Here is a 13385-nt window from a genome sequence, read left to right as displayed (position 1 = left end):
CAGCGTGGGATGTGAATCTGTGCAAGTCTCTCACCGTCCTTGGCCCAGCATCCCCAGGAATGGACATGAGGTGGTGGGTGGGTGGTGGGTCCCTCAGGTCTCTTCCTCTGCCAACGTTCTTTGGTGTGTAGTTCCTCTTCTGACAGAGGTTCCTTCTGACCTCATCCTCGTCTTCCTGCTGTTGCCTCCTCTAGATCTCGCAACTTTCACTTCCATTTCCTGCGAAAGGAACCTTGAGAAAGGCTTGCCCTGAGGCAATCTGCCACCGCCAACCACAGACATGCTGCTACTGCCGCTGCTGGTGGCCCTGCTCTGGCAGAGGGAGGCAGCCAGGGGCCAGATGGGGCCTGGGGAAAATTACAAGCTGCAGCTGCCGGAGCTGGTGACGGTGGAGGAGGGCCTGTGCGTTCACGTGCCCTGCTCCTTCTCCTACCCCTGGAATGTCTGGGGCATCTTTACCTCAACTCTGGGCTACTGGTTTCGGGAAGGGGCTGTGACGTCCAAGGATGCTCCCGTGGCTACAAACAACCCAGACCGAGAAGTGCAGGAGGAGACCCAGGGGCGATTCCATCTCCTCGGGGACACACGGGCCTACAACTGCTCCTTGGAGATCAGAGACGTCAGGAGGAGGGACAACGGTTCCTACTTTTTTCGGATGGAACGAGGAAGTGTGAAAAACAATTACAGGTCTAACCAGCTCTCCTTGCATGTGACAGGTAAGGTGGGCTGTGGGCGGAGGTCCAGGAGAGGTCGCAGGGAGGGTCCCAGGGCAGGGCTGGGATGGGAGCCCCTCCTGGGAGGGGGTCTGGGGTAAAGTGGCGGCCCAGGGGGAGAGGCTGGACCGAAGCCTGAGGCTTCTCTGGGGGCTGCACGTCAAACCCTCCTCCCGATCCCCTGTCTCCCCCCTTTTCTCACCAGCCCTCAACCACACACCTGACATCCTCATTTCGGGGACCCTGGTGTCCGGCCACCCGGGGAATCTGACCTGCTCTGTGCCCTGGGCCTGTAAGCAGGGCACGCCCCCCATCTTCTCCTGGAAGGGGACCACCGTCTCTTCCCACGTTCTCACAACAGCCCTCTCCTCGGTGCTCACTCTCACTCCACGGCCTCAGGACCACGGCACCATGCTCACCTGTCAGGTGACCTTGCCTGGAGCTGAAGTGACCACAACGAGGGTCGTCCGCCTCAACGTGTCCTGTGAGAGCTGGGCCAGGATGCCTGGGTCCCTGATGGGGTCCGGAGGGCAGCGGGGAAGGGGGCACCAGGGCCTCACACATCAGATTCTGGAATCCAGGCTGGGAGGGGGTCAGGAGGACGCCCCGCCCCCCACCCTTTCCCCATTTCTGCAGCTCCTGGGGACACTGGGCCCATGTCCACCAAGGCCTCACCATTGACGTGGATCCACCATGTCTCTCTGTCCCAGACCCACCACAGAACTTGACTGTGACTGTCTTCCAAGGAAACAGCACAGGTATGAAGGAGGGCCCTCCGCCCCGGGCTGTCGGGGGCGAGGTTGCTTCCGGCTCAGGGCTGGGCTGGGCTCTGCTGGTCCCTGCCTCACTCTGGACCCACCCCAGTGACCAGAGCCCCCCAGTGGGTGAACCCAGTGGTCCCTGCCCCTCCTCTGCCCCCATGGCCACTCTGCCAGCTGTGCCCACTGGCCCCTCACTCCCCTGGGACTTGTCCACTTCCTCCTCTGCTCCCCAAGAGCAGAGCAACATCACAGGGCAGAGTCCACCCCTCAAAGCGCCTCACATCCATGACCTGACTCCTCCAGCTCTGCTGTTTATTTTCTCCCAATAGTTTTACATTAAAAATTTTTTTTTATTTAAATAGTTTTACATTTTAAATTTTATTTTTGGCTGCACTGGGTCTTCGTTGCTGCAAAGGCTTTTCTCTACTTGTGGTGAGCACGGGCTACTCTCTGCTTTTGGTGTAGGGCTTCTCACTGTGGTGGCTCCTCTTGTTGCAGAGCACTGATTCTAGGTGTGTAGGCTGCAGTAGTTGCAGTAGGTGAGCTCAGTAGTTGCGGCTCCTGGGCTCTACAGCACAGGCTCAGTAGTTGTAGCACATGGCCTTAGTTGCCCTGCAGCATGTGGGATCCTCCCGGACCAGGTATCAAACACGTTTCCTGCATTGGCAGGTGGATTCTTCACTGCTGGACCACCAGGGAAGTCCTCTCCAAATAGTTTGTAATTTACATCTATTTTGACAGGTTATGTATTGTTCAGTCACTCAGTTGTGTCCAACTCTTTGTGACCCCATGAACTGTAGCACGTCAGGCTTCCCTGTCCTTCACTATCTCCTGGAGTTTTCGCAAACTCATGTCTATTGAGTCAGTGATGCCATCCAACCATCTCATCCTCTGTTACACCCTTCTCCTCCTGCCTTCAGTCATTCCCAGGTCTTTTCCATTGAATTGGCTCTTCGCATCGGTGGCCAAAGTATTGGAGCTTCAGCTTCAGCATCAGTCCTTCCAATGAATATTCAGGGTTGGTTTCCTTTAGGATTGACTCATTTGATCCCCTTGCAGTCCAAAGGATTCTCAAGAGTCTTCTTTAGCACCACAGTTCAAAAGCATCAATTCTTTGGTGCTCACCCTTCTTTATGGTCCAACTCTCACATCTGTACATGACTAGTGGAGAAACCATAGCTTTGACTATATGGACCTTTGTTGGCAAAGTGATATCTCCACTTTTTAATATGCTGTCTAGGTTTGTCATAATGTATTTCACATGATCAGAAATTCAAAATGTTCAGCAGAGTCTGTCCTCAGACGCCCAGTCCCCTTGTGGAAAGTCACCTGTGTCCATGAGCTGCTCTGAGCTTTGGTTTGCTTGCCCAAAGCATCTCAGGCATCCTTTGATAGCAGTAGTTCAGACATCCCTATTCTTTTTCAGGACTGTGGAATACTCCAGCTCATAGATGGATTCTGAGTTCTTGTGCATCTATCAGTGGGAAATTGTGGTGTTTGTTTTATTCTACCAACTGAAACACTGCACTAGTAATCTTGTAACTATTGTAATATTCTTTTATATTCTTTCCATTGTGCTTTATCATGGGATATTGAATATAGTGGGTTTCCCTGGTGGCTCAGGATCCACCTGCAATGTGGAAGACCTGGGTTCGATCCCTGGGTTGGGAAGAAGCCCTGGAGGAGGGCATGCCAACCCACTCCAGTATTCTTGCCTTGAGAATCTCCATGGACAGAGGAACCTGGCAGGCTATAGTCCCTGGGATCACAAAGAGTCAAACATGACTGAGCGACTGAGTATACACACACAGTGATTTTTACAGTGCTTAGATGGATAGGCTACCCACTCCAGTATTCTTGGGCTTCCCTGGTGGCTCAGATGGTAAGGAGTCTGCCTGCCATGTGGGAGACCTGGGTTCAAGCCCTAGATTGGGAAGACCCCTGGAGAAGAGTATGGCAACCCACTCCAGTATTCTTGCCTGGAGAATCCCACAGACAGAAGAACCTGGTTGGCTAGTCCATAGAGTCTCAAAGAGTTGGACACAACTGAAGCAACTTAGCATGTATGCATACCCGCAGTTACATTTATCAATCACATTTGCTTCTCCCACTTTGAGTTTAAAAAAACAAATGCCACTATTCATCCTGTGGCCTCATTTCTGAAGGCCCCCCCACACACCCACCCTAACCCCTTCCCTCCAGCCTTGCAAGTCTATGTGCTTTTCTCCGATATGCACAGGCCTTGGTCATCTTTGCAAGCTCTGTTCCTCCTTCCTTTAATGCCCTTCCAACCCTTCATCATCATCTTACCATCCCTGCTTTCCTTTCACACTTGACTGCACATGCTGCCTTCTCCAGGAAGCCCTCCTGGACCTGACAGTAGCATTCATATTGCCTTACTCAGGGGCTCCTGCCACCCAGCGTCACTGCCACCATAAGTAATATGTGGTGTTGTGAGCCCCTGTTCCTGGGCCCGAGCTCCTCACCAGACTGTTTCTAAGAGTGAGCCTCCTTGTTGTTTAGTTGCTATCACTAAGCCATGTCTTAACTCTTTTGTGGCCGCATGGACTTTAGCCCACCAGGCTCCACTGTTCATGGGATTCTCCAGGAAAGAATACTTGAGTGGGTTGCCATTTCCTCCTCCAGGGGATCTTCCCGACCCAGGGATCGAACCCGCATCTCCTGTACTGGTTCTTTACCTGGTGGGTTCTTTACTGCTGAGCCACCAGGGAAGCCTGAGCCTCCTTGGAGGCAGCTTGTTAAATCAGTAAATTGGCGTCAAGTGAAACCATGAATAAGGGACAAGAGGTTGCAGGGTCACTGTGGGTTCTAAGCGAAGGGCACATGGAATTAACGGCAGGGCTGACAGCACTTACGGGTGTTCTATGTAGGCCAAGAGCCTCCCTGCTTGCTTCGTGGGGGCTGGATCCACGAGGCAGAGCCCGTCGGTGCCCAGACTGAGCACACAGCAGTGACCACGCTCACGCGCTCTCTCTGGATCCCTCTCACTGAGTCTTTGGTTCTCCCAGTGTCTGTGGGCCGCTCCCTCTCAGCCCTCCTCCAGGTACATCTTCCTCTTCCTCCCAGTCTCTGGGTCTCTCTGACCCTCGGTCTCCTTTTCTCTAGCATCCAAAGCCCAGGAGAACGGATCCTCTCTTTCAGTCCGGGAGGGCCAGTCCCTGCGCCTGGTCTGCGTCGTCGACAGCAACCCCCCCGCCAGGATCAGCTGGGCCCGGGGGAGCCTGACCCTGAGCGCCTCGCCCCCCAGCCACCCGGAAGTGCTGGAGCTGCCGCGGGTGCTCATGGGAGACGAAGGGGAGTTCACCTGCCGAGCTCAGAACGCCCTGGGCTCCCAGCACGTCTCTCTGAGGGTCTCGCTGCAGAGTGAGTGTCTGGGGGCTGCCCGCGGGGGCCCACCCCCGCCTGCAGACCCTGAGTGCCCCCAACGACAACTGCTGGACCGGCAGGTGGCGGGGTGGGGGAGGCGGGCACGTGCGATCCTCCATCCGGGGGATCCTGGAAGGCCAGGGTCCGCAGTCCACCAGGGAGCGGGAGGATGAGGCCGAGGACCAGCGGGTGACCCGGGCCTCGTCTACTCTCCCGCAGGGCGGTCCGTGCTCCCGGCAGACGCGGTCCTGGTGGCCGTCTGGGAAGCGGCTGTCAAGACCCTGCTCCTCCTCCTCCTCTGTCTCTTGGGCCTCCTGTGAGCACTGCCCCGGGGGAGGAGGCTGAGGGGAGGGCAGGAGGCTGAGGGGAAGGAGGGTGGGCAGGGGCACCTGAGGATTCCGCTTGGGGACCGGCCTCACCCCCGTCCACTGTCACGGATGGAGGTCCCTGCCGTGCTCCAGGAGGTGTGTGGGGCCAACCGCCCTGTCCCACGGCCACCCCTCCTGTCCTTGAACCACGGCTGGGGGCTGGGTGAGTCCGCATCCCCGTTGAATCCCAATCTGAAAAGACGACAAGAGCCTGGTCTGTCCTGCAGAGTGAGGTGCTGCAAAAGGACGTCAGCCAGGCCGGCAGGGGGCGTGTCAGAGGCAAAGGAAATCCACCTTTAACCCCTCAGGTGAGTGATGGAGCACTTCACCACCCAACATCCAAGTGCACACCTCCGCCGGGATGGCTCCTGGGATTGCTACACTCGGGGCGGTCAAAACTCAGCTGCCATTTCCCTCCACAAACTCGTTTCTCTACTGGGTTCCTTGTCACACTGATGACAAGGCAGCCCTCATCACTTAGGCCAGAAGCTGCAGGGGTGTGAGAACTGTTAGAAGGTGGGGCTTGGTGAGGGAGTTGGGGCTTGGTTGGAGGGGCACAATGTCCTTTATTTAACCTTCACCCCTTCTACGGATCCAACAAATCACTAAACGCTCCCCGACCTTCCTCCTAAGCACAGCTCATCTTGAAGCCCGTCTCCTCCCCGTCCTGACCCTGGTCTTTGCAGCAGCCTCATCTCTTCCCTGAGTCACTGAACCCACCCACCTCCTGCTTCCTCTCACTGGGAAACACGGCCCTCGGATCAGAGGACTCACCAGAAATGGTTCCGTCCATTTCCCGCACAGTCAGAGCAGCTGTGTTTCCTCCCCACGCAGGGGACGGAGGGGCCCACACTGCAGGCTGGATTCGAAGTCCGGTCTGGCTCTTCCCTGCTGACGCTCCACCCAGAGTTTCTGTTTTGGATGATGAAAGCATTCTGGAAATCGACAGTGATGATGGTTGCACTAACATGGTGATGTTCTTACTGCCACTCAGGTGTAACGTGTTGTTGTTTAGTTGCTGAGTCATGTCCATTTTCTTCAACTCTATGGACTGTAGCTGCCAGGCTCCTCTGTCCATGGGATTCTCCAGGCAAGAATACTGCAGTAGGGACCTGAACAGACCCATCACAAGCAAGGAAATTGAAACTGTAATCAGCAATCTTCCAGCAAACAATAGCCCAGGACCAGATGGCTTCACAGATGAATTCTACCAAAAATTTAGAGAAGAGCTAACACCTATCTTACTCAAACTCTTCCAGAAAATTGCAGAAGAAGGTAAACTTCCAAACTCATTCTGTGAGGCCACCATCACCCTAATTCCAAAACCAAAGATGCCACAAAAAAAGAAAACTACAGGCCAATATCACTGATGAACATAGATGCAAAAATCCTTTAACAAAATTCTAGCAAACAGAATCCAACAACATATTAAAAAAATCATACATCATGACCAAGTGGGCTTTATCCCAGGAATGCAAGGATTTTTTAATATCCACAAATCAATCAATGTAATACACCACATTAACAAATTGAAAGATAAAAACCATATGATTATCTCAATAAATGCAGAAAAAGCCTTTGACAAAATTCAACATCCATTTATGATTAAAACTCTCCAGAAAGCAGGAATAGAAGGAACATACCTCAACATAATAAAAGCTATATATGACAAAACCACAGCAAGCATTACCCTCAATGGTGAAAATTGAAAGCATTTCCCCTAAAATCAGGAACAAGACAAGGGTGCCCACTCTCACCACTACTATTCAACATAGTTTTGGAAGTTTTGGCCACAGCAATCAGAGCAGAAAAAGAAGTAAAAGGAATCCAGATAGGAAAATAAGAAGTGAAATTCTCTCTGTTTGCAGATGATATGATCCTCTACATAGAAAACCTTAAAGACTCTACCAGAAAATTACTAGAGTTAATCAATGAATATAGTAAAGTTGCAGGATATAAAATTAACACACAGAAATCCCTTGCATTCCTATACATTAACAATGAGAAAACAGAAAGAGAAATTAAGGAAACAATACCATTCACCATTGCAACAAAAATAATAAAATACTTAGGAGTATATCTACCTAAAGAAACAAAAGACCTATACATAGAAAACTATAAAACACTGATGAAAGAAATCAAAGAAGACACAAACAGATGGAGAAACATACTGTGTTCATGGATTGGAAGAATCAATATTGTCAAAATGACTATACTACCCAAAGCAATCTATAGATTCAATGCAATCCCTATCAAGCTACCAATGGTATTTTTCACAGAACTAGAACAAATAATTTCACAATTTCTATGGAAATACAAAAAAGCCTCAAATAGCCAAAGTAATCTTGAGAAAGAAGAATGGAACTGGAGGAATCAACCTGCCTGACTTCAGGCTATACTACAAAGCCACAGTCATCAAGACAGTATGGTACTGGCACAAAGACAGAAATATAGATCAATGGAACAGAATAGAAAGCCCAGAGATAATTCCATGAACCTATGGACACCCTATCTTCAACAAAGGAGGCAAGAATATACAATGGAAAGAAGACAACCTCTTTAACAAGTGGTGCTGGGAAAACTGGTCAACCACTTATAAAAGAATGAATCTAGAACACTTTCTAACACCATACACAGAAATGAACTCAAAATGGATTAAAGATCTAAATGTAAGACCAGAAACTATAAAACTCCTAGAGGAGAACATAGGCAAAACACTCTCTGACATAAATCACAGCAGGATCCTCTATGACCCACCTCCCAGAATATTGGAAATAAAAGCAAAAATAAACAAATGAGACCTAATTAAACTTAAAAGCTTTTGCACAACAAAGGAAACTATAAGCAAGGTGAAAAGACAGTCCTCAGATTGGGAGAAAATAATAGCAAATAAAGCAACAGACAAAGGATTAATCTCAAAAATATACAAGCAACTCCTGCAGCTCAATTCCAGAAAAATAAATGACCCAATCAAAAAATGGGCCAAAGAACTAAACAGACATTTCTCCAAAGAAGACATACAGATGGCCAAAAAGCACATGAAAAGATGCTCAACATCACTCATTATCAGAGAAATGCAAATCAAAACCACAATGAGGTACCATTACACGCCAGTCAGGATGGCTGCTATTGTGAAGCAATAAATGCTGGAGAGGGAGTGGAGAAAAGGGAACCCTCTTACACTGTTGGTGGGAATGCAAACTAGTACAGCCACTATGAGGAACAGTGTGGAGACTCCTTAAAAAACTGGAAATAGAACTGCCATATGACCCAGCAATCCCACTTCTGGGCATACACACCGAGGAAACCAGATCTGAAAGAGACACGTGCACCCCAATGTTCATCACAGCACTGTTTATAATAGCCAGGACATGGAAGCAACCTGGATGTCCATCAGCAGACAAATGGATAAGGAAGCGCTGGTACATATACACCATGGAATATTACTCAGCTGTTTAAAAGAATTCATTTGAATCAGTTCTAATGAGATGGATGAAACTGGAGCCCATTATACAGAGTGAAGTAAGCCAGAAATATAAAGACCACTACAGTATACTAACACATATATACGGATTTTAGAAAGATGGTAACGATAACCCTATATGCAAAACATAAAAAGAGACACAGATGTACAGAACAGACTTTTGGACTCTGTGGGAGAAGGCGAGGGTGGGATGTTTAAAGAGAACAGCATCAAAACATGTATATTATCAAGGGCGAAACGGATCACCAGCCCAGGTTGGATGCATGAGACGGGTGCTCGAGGCTGGTGCACTGGGAGGACCCAGGGGGATCGGGTGGAGAGGGAGGTGGGAGGGGGAATCGGGATGGGGAACACATGTAAATCCATGGCTGATTCAATTCAATGTATGGCAAAGACCACAACAATATTGTAAAGTAATTAGCCTCCAACTAATAAAAATAAATGGAAAAAATAAATAAATAAAATGCTGCTTAAAAAAAAGAAAGAATACTGCAGTGGGTTGCCATGCCCTCCTCCAGGGGATCTTCCTGACCCGGAGATCGAACCCAAGTCTCCTGCTTGGCAGGCAGATTCTTTACCACTGAGCTACCTGGGATTCCCCAAAGTGTCCCCTATGCTGTCTTAAAAATAGTTTTTATTCTGTGAATATTTTACTGAAATAAAGGGAATGAGGAGCACTTCTGTCATCACAGGCTGTCATTATGTGGACCAGAAATTTTAAAAATATATGAAAAATAAAATTAGTTCACATCAGCTGCTGACATGTTTGGAGGAAACTCACACAAGGAAAGGAGCAGAATCCCAATGGGTATTAGAACAGAATCAGCCCTAAAGTGATAGCCTCTCAGTCGTGTCCAGCTCTTTTTGACCCTGTGGACTGTAGCCTGCCATGCCCCTTTGTCCATAAGGAATCTCCAGGCAAGAATACTGGAGCGGGGTGCCACTCCCTTCTCCAGGGGATCTTCCCCACCCAAGGAGCAAACTCAGGTCTCCTGCATTGTAAGTGGATTCTTTACTTTCTGAACCACCAGGAGACCCCAGAAAGATACAGGGCAGCAAGAAAGAGCTGTGGCAAGAGTGCTGGGCACCCCAGGCAGGAAGTGATGCTGCGATGGCCCAGGGAGATCATGTAGACAGGGAGCGTATATTTAGATCTATTGTGATCCAATTTCTTTTCTCTTTAAAAATCTTTACTTATGTATTTGCCTGGCCAAGTATTAGTTGCATGTGGGATCTTCAGGGACGGCATGTGACTCTTAGTTGTAGCCCGTGGGATCCAGCTCCCTGACCGGGGTATCGAACCCAGGCCCCCAGTCTAGGGAGCAGGGAGTTTAGCCACTGGACCACCAGGGAAGTACCTGAAATTTTTTAGTGGAGGTGGTAAGTGAGGGAAAAAGAGGAGCTAAGATGATGTTGAAATGTTTCTCCTGAACAACTGGGTAGATGGAGTTGTGTTACGTGGAGGGCTTCAGAGAGTAGGACTTTGAAATGCCGTGTTTTTCCTGCGAAGCCCTTAGATATGCAACTGTGATGCCAGGGAGAGAGCTAGACAGGAATGTCTAGAGATCAGGAGAGGGGTCCAAGATAAACACCTTCAAACATATAGTTAGTGTAAGTTGATCACAGCCGCGGTGAAGTCAGGGGGGCAGCAGGTCAGTGAGATGGTAAGATAATGGTACTTCCTCGGAAATTAAATATATTATTAGCATGATCCAGCCATTCCACCTCTGATTATCTCCAGGGAGAATTGAGAGGATGGACTCTTGGAGACATGAGCACACTCGTGTTTCTGGTAGTGTGTTCACAACAGCCAGACAACGGAAGCAATCCAAGTGCCCCTCAGCCGATGAACGGATCAACAAAACCGTGGTCAGTAATTCGGCCTGGAAAAGGAAGGACTGTCTATTCATTTATGCCTCTGCTGGGTCTTTGTTGCTGCACGTGGGCTTTGGTTACAGCCGGCTAGGGTTTCAGTCTGGTTGTGGTGTATGGATTTCTTATTGTTGTAGCTTTTGTCTTTGTCTGGCCCGGTTTCCAGGGCAGGCAGGCAGGTAATTGTGTGGCACGGGCTTAGGTGCTTTCCAGCATGTAGGATACTTCCTGGCCGAGGATCGAACCCATGTCCCCTGCATTGTCAGGCGGATTCTAAACCACTGAGCCACCAGGGAAATCCAGGAGGGAATCTCTGACACATGCCACCAGGTGGATGAACTCTAGGGACATTATGGTACCTTCAATAACCCAGTCACAGAAAGCCAAATGGTATATTATTCCACATTACAAGGTACCAAAGGTGTCACTTTCCTAAAGACAGAAAACTAGAACTGGGGTGGCCAGGAGATGGGACAAAGAGGAATAAGGATTTGTTGTTGACAATTTCAAGTTTCTCTGTCGGAAAAGCGTTAGTTTTTTATTGGAGCGAGAGAAATCATACTCACTTAAAAAAAACCCCAACATGCTGCCAGGACTCATGGCAGTCTCACCAGCCACAAAGCTCTAGAGCCGGCAGCGCTGTGTGTCGAGGTCGGGGGGAAGTGAGGGCTCCGGGAAGGAGGCATCTCTCGGGCGGGGACCAGGTGAATCAGATCCCTTCTGGCCTTCAGGTCACCACCCAGAGACGGTCACCGGTGGGGGAATGTGTGAATGGGGGACGGGCTGCTGCCTTCAGTCCACCCTGGAGCCCCTTCTTGTCTTCTGCTCCAGACACTCCCCTAGACCGTAAAGAGCCCAACATCTCGCAGGAATGACCACCCAAGGGTCTCCGTGAGGCTGTGACTCTCCAGGTCAAGAGAAGAGTTGAGCTCCGATGGGAGAAGTTTAGGAGGCCGCCTGAGTCCCAGCGCTCGGCGTCCTCACAGGTCCAAACTCTGCTGCTGGAGGGACGAGCCCGAGATGGGGGTCAGGACAGGGGTCCCCTGCGTGTCTGCTCCTCTCTGGGCAGGTCTCCGGGGTCTCTGGGCGGAGGGGCGTCCTGTCCGCTGTGTGTGGAGGAGGAGGAACTCTGGCTCTGAAGTTCCTCTTCTGTGAACAGATTCTCGCGCTCCTCCCCAGCTTCCCACGGGCCTCCCCGCAGCCCTACCTCCCTCTCCCCTTCCTCTTCTCCTTTCACACACAGGACGCCCAGACACCCTCCGGCTCAGACATTATGCCGCTGCTGCTGCTGCTGCTGCTGTGGGCGGGTGAGTGGACAGCGGGGCGGGGGCGGGCGGGGCGGGGGCTCGGCTGACCCTGGATTCCCCGCAGGGTCCCTGGCTCAGGATCCGGCTGAAGATGAAACCGTCCGTGTCGGTGCAGAAGGGCCTGTGTGTCCGTGTGCCCTGCTCCATCTCCTATCCCCGGGAAGCTGGAACGACTCTGGACCAGCTCACAGCTACTGGTTCCGGAAAAGGGTAGATTCCCATGGAGATCCAGCAGTGGCCACAAACAACCCAGCACGGTGGTCAGTGAGGCCCAGGGCCGATTCCTCCTCCTTGGAGATCCCCAGACCAAGGACCGCTCCCTGGACATCAGAGACGCCCAGAGGAGGGACACGGGGACATACATCTTTAGGTTGGAGAGAGGGCCTACTGTGAGATATAGTTATGCATTGAATCTGCTCTCCGTTCGTGTGACGGGTAAGGATGCGGTCAAGGAGAGGACACACATACAGGGGTCCTGCGGGTCTCCAGGGGTCCTGCGGGTCTCCAGGTCCTGCGGGTCTCCCCTCCTGCGGGAGGGGAACCCTGTCTTCTCATCCTGGGGGCGGGGGGACCCAGGGATACAGGATGCTGGGGAACAGATGCTCTGAGGGGCACACAGGGGTCCCTGCTCCAGTCCTGGGTCTGCTCTCTCCAGCTCTGACAGACACACCTGACATCCACGCCCAGGGCACCCTAACATCCGACCGCCCCACCAACCTCACCTGTGCGGTGCCATGGGCCTGTGACAGGGGGACGCCCCCCACCTTCTCCTGGACCGGGGTCGCCCTCACCTCCCTGCACCCCGAGAGTCCCTGCTCCTCAGTGCTCACCGCTCACCCTCACCCCGAGGCCCCAGGACCATAGCACCAACCTCATGTGTTGTGTGAACTTTTCCGGAGTCAGTGTGAGCACAGAGGCGACCATCAGGCTCAATGTGTCCTGTGAGTGGGGGCCCAAGAGCCTGGGTCCTGGATGTGGTCCTCCCCCAGGGGAGAGAGAGGCAGGGTTCTTGGTGGGAAACTCGGGGACTCTTTTTGGAGACAAGCTGGGGTGAAGACATGGAGACTTCTGCCTCACCCCTTACTCCTGACCCCCCCATCACAATGCAGCAGGATTTTTATTCCTTTTTCTTCCAGACACCCCGCAGAACCTGGATATTTGGGTCTTCTGGGAAAACAGCACAGGTGTGAGGTCCCTGGGCAGCATGGAGGTCAGATGGGGGGATGCTGTGAAGACTGAACAGAATCAGGCCCCTCACCACTCACCCCTCTCGGCTCCTATGTCTCCCCTCCCCTGCTCCCGACTCTGTCCCTTGGCAGGACTCTCTCTGGGGCCACTGTGGACTCCTAGGTGACCATTCACTGTCATCTCCCCTTGTTCCCTCTCTTCCCACCTCTCCTCACCCCTCACTTTGCCATGCCATCCTTTCCCTGATTCTCTGTCTCTTCCTGACTGTGCCGTCTCCACCTCCCCGGAGCAGACTGAGTTCCCAA

General features: G+C 51.5%; 1 protein-coding gene across 1 annotated transcript; it reads left to right on the top strand.

Annotated features, from left to right (window-relative positions):
- Window positions 1-242: 242 nt before the first annotated feature.
- Window positions 243-6021, top strand: LOC136161591 (sialic acid-binding Ig-like lectin 8). The gene is made up of 7 exons (XM_065926583.1): window positions 243-716; window positions 919-1197; window positions 1424-1471; window positions 4601-4858; window positions 5081-5177; window positions 5457-5537; window positions 5868-6021. The coding sequence occupies exons 1-6, from the start codon at window positions 281-283 to the stop codon at window positions 5527-5529; spliced, it is 1191 nt and encodes a 396-aa protein (XP_065782655.1). The 5' UTR covers window positions 243-280; the 3' UTR covers window positions 5530-5537; window positions 5868-6021.
- The last annotated feature ends 7364 nt before the right edge of the window (window positions 6022-13385 follow it).

The sequence above is a fragment of the Muntiacus reevesi genome, chromosome 2 (genome assembly GCF_963930625.1).
Source record: "Muntiacus reevesi chromosome 2, mMunRee1.1, whole genome shotgun sequence".
NCBI lineage: Eukaryota > Metazoa > Chordata > Mammalia > Artiodactyla > Cervidae > Muntiacus > Muntiacus reevesi.
The sequence above is the reverse complement of the archived record's forward strand: the minus strand, read 5'-3'. Positions and strand labels throughout refer to the sequence as shown.

What these genes read in the sequence shown, in the direction of transcription:
- LOC136161591 (XM_065926583.1), top strand. Translation starts at nt 281, where the DNA reads ATGCTGCTACTGCCGCTGCTGGTGGCCCTGCTCTGGCAGAGGGAGGCA. An exon ending in CTTCCAAGGAAACAGCACAG is followed by an intron (nt 1,472 to 4,600) that starts GTATGAAGGAGG and finishes CCTTTTCTCTAG; the next exon opens with CATCCAAAGCCCAGGAGAAC. An exon ending in TCTGAGGGTCTCGCTGCAGA is followed by an intron (nt 4,859 to 5,080) that starts GTGAGTGTCTGG and finishes ACTCTCCCGCAG; the next exon opens with GGCGGTCCGTGCTCCCGGCA.